General features: G+C 52.9%; 1 protein-coding gene across 1 annotated transcript; it reads left to right on the forward strand.

The window, feature by feature from the left end:
- Nucleotides 1-4,710: 4,710 nt before the first annotated feature.
- On the forward strand, nt 4,711-5,310 carry LOC119092522 (uncharacterized). Its single transcript, XM_037215482.1, has one exon. It carries the CDS (start codon nt 4,711-4,713, stop codon nt 5,308-5,310), a length of 600 nt encoding a protein of 199 aa, XP_037071377.1.
- The last annotated feature ends 2,541 nt before the right edge of the window (nt 5,311-7,851 follow it).

A 7,851-nucleotide genomic window follows, 5' to 3' on the forward strand; every position in this document is an offset into this window, starting at 1 on the left:
TTTTAACTCATGATTTGCCTGAATGATGAGTTGTTAGTTCACATTGATGCTCTATGCATCGATTTGGCGGATTACAAAACGCTGCGCCAGGGGCACAAGAAACTCCCCCCCCCCGCCCCCCCACTTGTGAGGTTAATTCTTGTCTTGCATCACCCTGGGCTAATGTAATATTTTCATGAAGTGAGAGAACCATTACCTCGTGGCACCGCACGTTCCTGCATTTACGCATCGCACCAGGAAGAGTAAATTCATGTTATGCCTATAGTCTAGGTGGTGAAGAACATTGCACAATCTGGTTGTGGGGGGGGGGGGGGGATAAAGTGGTTAGGGTGCTCGGCTGTGGATCTGACGGTCTTTGGCTTGAGTCCTTGTCACGCTACCACCTTAGACCACGTGGCATACCTATTAAAGACACCCTGTCTCCTGTCCTGACACTCAATGAGACGCAGAGCTCCAATCTTTATTGGCATGGTTCCATCGGCCACAGGCCACAGACAGTGGCACAGTTCGGTGCTAGTTAGTTTGACTGTAGCAAACAGCAGTGGGACTCTCAGAATGTTCGTTGGCGGACCATTTCGGCATAAGTTTTAAGCCAGATGCGATCAGACATGAAACTATATCATAGGCTGTAGCGAAGGCTATGATTTTTTTGCTGTCGTGCTACCTACATTAGAGATGCGTGCAGGTAATATTGATACATGAAAAGGCAAAGCGAGTGTGGAAAGACGCGTTTCATAAGTAAGTAGCTTCGAACATTGCGAAGAATAACCGAGATGCTTTAACATTCGGGCTGTACTCCAAAACCGCGCTTACTATTCGTGTGCTGATGAACGGTTAACGTGATGAATTGTTTGGTGCTGTTGGGCAAACAATGCTGACCACTTGTACAAAATGACTTCAGTCGCACAAAACATGAAAGCGGATGATTGCTGCCCACGGTAAAACTAACCACACATGGACATGAGATATAGAAATAATTATCAACGATTCACTTAACCTCGCGTACCAGGAATGGTTAGGCTATCTCAAAGCAACCAAAGTGCTCCGTATTTCGGCCGGCTGGCCCGCATTTCGCATAAGTGACAATTATTTGCGGCCAGTCATGCTGAGACATCTTACAAATCTCTTTTACAAACTTGTCCAATGTTCGCGGCAAAGTAAGTTGCCAAATGGCTTAAGGTATTAAGGATAATTAGCGCGTGTTATTTTTGTGTTCTAGGAAGGTTCTTTTTGTTTGCAACCTGCCCTTTTACTCAGATCAGTCAACATGTGCTTCTTAGTGGAACGGGATATCTCACGAGCTATCTCCTGGTAGTAACAGTAGAAGTTAATGTGTGACATCTTTATCCATGAAAGGTGCAGATACGTGAAAGGTGTCGATAACAGACACACCGCACGGTGGATAAATAATCATAGAGGGAATGAACCGAGGCTTAAGACCAGGCAGAGCGCCCTCAGTTTAAAAAGTGGGCTACAACGGCATTTTTGCTGTATCGACCAGTCGAACGTCACGCAACCATGTCACGTGACATGCGACGAGCGTGAGGTAAATGGCTACGGACCATGCGAGTAGCGGCACAAGTTGCCGTTGCCGGAAGTCTGCATGCCCTAAAGCACCCATAAACAACAAGATGGTGCTTGATACCACGTGCCTCAAAGCTCATTCAGATAGGCATGTGCCAAACTAATGCTTGCTGTTTCATGTTTTCTGTGAAACCATCAAACCCGATTTGTGTACCAGCTCAGAAAGAAAGGATTTGAATAGATGAGGCGTAAATATTTGTTGTTTTCTCTCGGGTAAGTTACGATCTTTTCTCTCAACGGGCTATTCCAGCTTTATTTAGAGGCATTGGCGACTGACTTTTTCGTTTTTTTTCGGCGGTATCTATGTTCTGGTGACACTTTTGGACACCCATCTGGAGTTTGACCTTGTTTGACCTTATTTGTCCCTGAGGTCATGACCTATGAATATCCAATTTGGACGCCAATGAGTTCACATACAGGCCAACACACCCTATGAATTTGTTGTCTAGCTTTCTTTGGTTTCTGAGATCTCAGGGGAGTCAGATTGACCCCCGCCGGAGCCAAGGGTATTCAACTCGCTACTCTAGTGCGTGTTAAGTTATTTGAATGCAAGTATTATTTCCGTAATAACGAGGAAGCAAAGAAACCACGTACAACGTCTTACATTACATAGCACATAACGTGATTCATGACTTAAGCTGGCAGAGCCCGCTCAACATTGTCGGCAGCCAATTGACTTCCACTCTGTTTGGATATCGTGCTCCGGGACGCCAGATTTGAACGGCCCGACGATCACATTCGTCTTGGCCTAGAACGCCGCATGGACAAAGTGAGTGACAGGGTCTGAATGACGTCGCTATGGCGTCATGCTTGCCGTAGATGGCCTTGGAACAGTCTGCACGTCTGCGCATCTTCGCGTTCCGGGCGTGTAGCTCAGAAAGAAGAGGGTTGCTTGCCGTAGATGGCCTTGGAACAGTGCACGTCTGCGCATCTTCGCGTTCCGGGCGTGTAGCTCAGAAAGAAGAGGGTTAACCCTCGCCATGATTCGCCGTTTTCATAACTTGGACTAATGGGGGCTGGGGTTGATGCAACCCCCCGGCGTTTCCAAACTCATGAAGATAGCGCTCAGAGGAAATCACTTGGTCATTGGTCTCAACGAGATGTTGCCAATGGTACTAGGTTTTATGTTGTGTGGTCAATAGTTATGCCCGTTGTGCTAGGGCAAAGGTCACATTTTCTTGAAAATCGCACCTTTTCACCTTAAAACATAATACCTACGAGCCTCTGCCTCGTGACGACAAAAATCTAGACAGACGTGTTTAATATTCAGTTCTGAGTACAGTGGTTTATCTTTGTACGTGTTGACATCTGACGTTTACCTTGAACGTACAGTTATGCTATATGGCTCCGTTAATGTAACAATATCGGCCCGTCGTGTGCGTTCCGCGGCATGGCCGGTCGCCCCCCGCCGCCCGCGCCGGTCGTAGATCGCCGTGCAGTGTTCCTCAAAAGCCGCCGCCGCTCTGAATTCAGAAACGCTATGAACACATTTTTGTTGTCAAAACACGTACAGTAGATGCCCTATAGTCTACTGAAAATTAGGGTTTTGCACAGTATTCTTGAGAGGTATCCTCACAAACCCTTTGAGGGGCAGGGGTATCGCATCGCCCCCCCCCCCCCCCCGCTGTCAGAGCAAGGGTTCATAACGGATGGCTTTGTATTGCACCGAATAATCTTCAAGGCTGGTATTCCAGTAAGAAAACGCATACAAATGGGAAGCACTTTCTGAAAGAAAATCCTGGCTGCACCTCTGTTGAAGTCCATGCATTTAGACAAAGCCGTCTAAGCGTTCAGGCGTGCGCTGACATCCCAAATACTTTTTCCACGCTTTTGCTCGGTGCATGTCGTCGAAACTTTTCCGTTTGCCGGCTGTGTTTGGGGCGGTCTTGAACACATTGCTGCGTATTGGGCGACGTGACGTGAGACAAGCTCCGGAATGTCTGGAATGCTCGCGATATTAGTGGAATGTTCTTGAAGTATGACGTTCGTGGTAAGTAATTGTCCGACTTATTAACCCGCTTACGTGAAAACCAGCCACCTTTCAGTCCAGTGTTCTTCTGCTGCCTATGTACATTGTGGGGAGGACTCAGGCGAGCATCGGAGACGCTTGAGTCAGCATCGGGAGGCTTGCCCCCTCCCCTGTACATTGTGGGGAGGGCTCAGACGAGCATCGGAGACGCTTGAGTCAGCATCGGGAGGCTTGCCCCCTCCCCTGTACATTGTGGGGAGGACTCAGGCGAGCATCGGAGACGCTTGAGTCAGCATCGGGAGGCTTGCCCCCTCCCCTCCCCTGAACGTAGCTAGGGTGACGCTCCTGGCCGTCAGCATATGCGTAACCCGGAATAGACATTGCGGAAATCACAAATTTTCGCAACCGACCGAACGGGGCTCCGCGAACCCCAGTGCTAGGAGAGTGTCTCCTCTGTGGGTGCATGCCGGCTCCGGCGGAAGGCCGCCGCGGCCAAGTCCGCCCAGAACGACCGCACTTCGGAGCCTTAAAATGTCCCGCACGCGGGGAGCTAGTGCAGTGGATGCTGCATTCTAGCCATTCGAAGCAATGCTGGAGAGTTCCGGGACTAATTCTGGCTTCCGCTTCCGTGCAAAAGAGTGATACAACATTCAATCTATAAGAGTTAGCGTCGACCCGGGGCGTCGCGGAAGTCTCGTCCAACAGGGCATCACAACTGTTCTGAGACCCTAACTCAGTTTAGAACAGTTCCAGCCCGGCCTCTGTTGTCTACCGTATCGTGAGGCGAAAGGTTGCTACGAAATTCCCCGACTGCTTCCTCACGATGAGCACCAATATTTGAACTTGACATGAAACTTGGTATTCAACCGTTGTGATGATAATTTGAGACGCTTGTTTTAGGTTTGTTGTTTGCATGCTAGAACTGCCGCACTTATTTGTATGGCGTGTACAAGCCGCTGTCTGCTGTGTCACGACTCTTGACGTGCGGTCCTTGGAGGGACTGTTACTCTACGGGGTGTCCCGACATTGATGCGCGGCTGGTGGTGCCTATCATTTCCCCCCTCCCCAACGCTGAGCGAGTGAAACTGTACCGCGCTAGCGGGCGCGAGAAGTCATTCCTTTCGAGATAGCCAACGCGTCTAGTCCGCATATCGCCAATGGTGAAGGAGCACAAGCTATCGATCCGCTACCGCGCGGTTGGGATGGTCAAGGTCAAGGTCAAGGGCGGCATGACCCAGCTTCAGGTGACCAGGGGCTTGGGCGTCAACGAAGCGACGGTTAGGTGCTGGCTGGCTCGCGACCGCTCAGGAGATACGCTCGAAAATCGGACAAGTCGCGGGCAGAAGTCGGCCTTGAGCCGAGTGGCGAAGATGGTCATTGCAAAGTCGGTCTTCAAAAGGCACCACTCGACGAGAACCCTGGCGAGAAAACTGGCGGCGGAGGAGCATACCATTTACAAGTCGGCCGTCCACCGGTATCTGAACACCAGCCTGCAACTGAAGTCGTTCAAGCTCAGGATGCAGCCAAGGCTTACTGTGGGCCAGAAGCGCAGGCGTCTGGAATTCACCAAGGACCGCAAGAACTGGTCTATGCAGGACTGGAAACGCGTTCTGTTCAGTGACGAGTCGCCCTCCGAGCTTTTCCAAGCTCCTAACCGCCAGAATGACCGGATCTGGGCCAACAACAGCTCGGAGGTGGTGATCGCCGAGGCAGTGAAGCAGCTTCGAAACATTCTTGTCAGGGGCATGATGAGCTAGAGAGGCCCCTCTGAGCTGCACCTAGTCCCGTGCGGGCAGGCCGTCACTGCCGAATACTACGTCAGAGAGGTGCTGGAGAAGACTGCAGCCTCGGCGATGCAGCGGAGGAAAGAGAATGACCCGCCAAGTAAGATCAGGCTCCTGCCAGATATGTCGAGGGCGATTTTCCAGCAAACGGTGCTCCAGCTCATCACGCCAGGAAGATCCCGGTCTGGTGCCGGGCCAACTTCCCGGGCTTCTGGGAGAAGGGTCCGTGACCAGACTGCAACCCCGACATGTCACCGATCGATCTCTTTCTTGAGCGATCTCCGTCTGTCTCTGTCTCAGTCTCTGTCTCTGTCTCTGTCTCTGTCTCTGTCTCTGTCTCTGTCTATGACTGTCCGTCCGTCCGTCCGTCCGTCCGTCCGTCCGTCCGTCCGTCCGTCCGTCCGTCCTGCCCTTCTGTCTGCCCTTCTGTCTGTCTATCTCCCTCTCCCTCTCGCTCTCCCTCAGTCTGTCTCACCCTCGCCCTTGCTCTCGCTCTCTCTCTCCCTCACCCCTCCCTTCCCCTCCCCCCCCCCCCCCCCCTCCCCTCCCCTGCCCTCCCCTCCCCTCCCTCTCCCTCTTTCTCCTCTCTCTCCCTCTCTCCGTCTTCCTCTTTTTCTTTCTCTCCCTTCCTCTCCCTCTCGCTCTCCCTTCCTCTCCCTCTCGCTCTCTCCCTCTCCCCCTCTGCTCTTTCCCCCTCTTTCTCGGCTGACCGATGTCTGACTCCGGGCAATGGCCATAGCATTCTGACGCCGGTGTAATTAGGGGATTGGGCTGCCCGTCTCCAGAACCGGTCGGCGGAGATAGCGATCGTCGCCTGGGACTGGGGCGGCGCTCGGCGGCGCTCCCGGTCAGCCAGCCCGCTACGGCGCCGGCCTTTGAAGACCCGGTGTCCGATCCCCGCCCGTGGTGACTGTGGGCCAGGACGGTGGATCGCCCACAACCGTCCGATCCCCGCCCGTGGTGACTGTGGGCCAGGACGGTGGATCGCCCACAACCGTCTGATCCCTGCCCGTGGTGACTGTGGGCCAGGACGGTGGATCGCCGACAACCGTCCGATCCCGCCCCGTGGTGACTGTGGGCCAGGACGGTGGATCGCTCACAGCCAACTTTTGTTTTCAGGGAATCGCTGTGGTCGGTGTTCAGCAGTGGGCGAAATGCGGCTAGATAGAGCTCGCCGATAATGACTTGGTGTTAGTTTCCGTCGGACAGCTCAGACACTAAGAATAGGGCATTGTTTCAGTACATGTACATTCCACCCAGTTGCTTCATGTCGCACTGAACGTTACCTTATTGGATGCAATGGTGTGATGGATGATATAAAGTGTGGGGCGTGACGCTCTCGTTCCCGTTATTCTTACACGTCCGCCACGCTTCAGCATGTTTGTAGTACGCGTACGGCAGCCGTGGTGCGATCACAGCCTGCAGGACTCAAATCGAACGCTTCATCAATGTCGGCAAAGGAGGCATCGTGTGGTCACCTCAATCTTCTAACACACTTCGGAATTATGTTTTCAATTACGTGACGTAGTTGTGTGGTCATCGCTGATGATGCCACGCTTAAAATGATAAATCTAGAATAAATTAACCCTTAAGATAATTGGCTTTAGACTTAGGTGATGAGTGGTTTGTAGGACTGCACGCTCCTTTTGGTCCGCCCAAATAATCCCATATTTTAGCACTTGTCTTATGTCAATGCATGGCATTAATGGCCTCAAAAACCCATGATTACTGTAGAACCCTCGATCATTTTTGGAAAGCGACAAGCCTAGTTGTAAGACGGAGCGTGAACGTATTCGTGTATATCTTACTGTCATACAATCTGATCACCGGAGTTTAACAACCCGCAAAAATGTTGTTTGTAAGAGCTCGGCACGCCGGACCATTCCTTAACTTATGGAGTAGTCATTTATTTTAGTTACAGCAGTTATTCTGTTATTTAGGACAGCGGTTTTTCGGACACCAATGCACATGTTTGTGCCATTGTCGGTCCTTGGGTTCCGATTGCCCGCAATTTTGTAATATACGTCCCATCTGTAACATTGTATGGAGAAGCGCCTCTCGGGGGTTGAGCGCTGCCCTGTCATTGCCGGTTCACGGTGGGGCTAACTCGGCCAAGTAGCGGGCAAATCTGGTATTCGTGCCGTGAGTCACGTCCCGACAGCGGAGTTTCTCTCGCGGCGTACCTCGGCTGCGCGGGGCGCCTTCCCATGGCTTGCCGGCCGCCATCTCGTGCAGATGGCCCGCGGGTGGGCGCGGCGAGTTGCGGTCGGCTGCAAAGATGCTGGCCGGAGGCTGCGCTGCCGGCGCGGCGGCCGCCAAGCCGCACACCTCACCGGTTCACACGATCGTCCGCCGGCTCGCCCCCCGCAGGTCGGAGCCATTAGCCTGCGGCGGCTGGCCGCCAAGGTCAGGGGTGGCGGCGCGTCAGGTGTGATGCCACAGACCCCGACCCTCCGCCCCCCCCCCGCCCCCCCCCCCCCGCCACCGCCGTCCCCCTGGCGCACAGGCGTCGCC

Source organism: Pollicipes pollicipes, unplaced genomic scaffold (genome assembly GCF_011947565.3).
Source record: "Pollicipes pollicipes isolate AB1234 unplaced genomic scaffold, Ppol_2.1 Scaffold_3447;HRSCAF=4054_pilon_pilon_pilon, whole genome shotgun sequence".
Taxonomy (NCBI): Eukaryota; Metazoa; Arthropoda; class Thecostraca; order Pollicipedomorpha; family Pollicipedidae; genus Pollicipes; species Pollicipes pollicipes.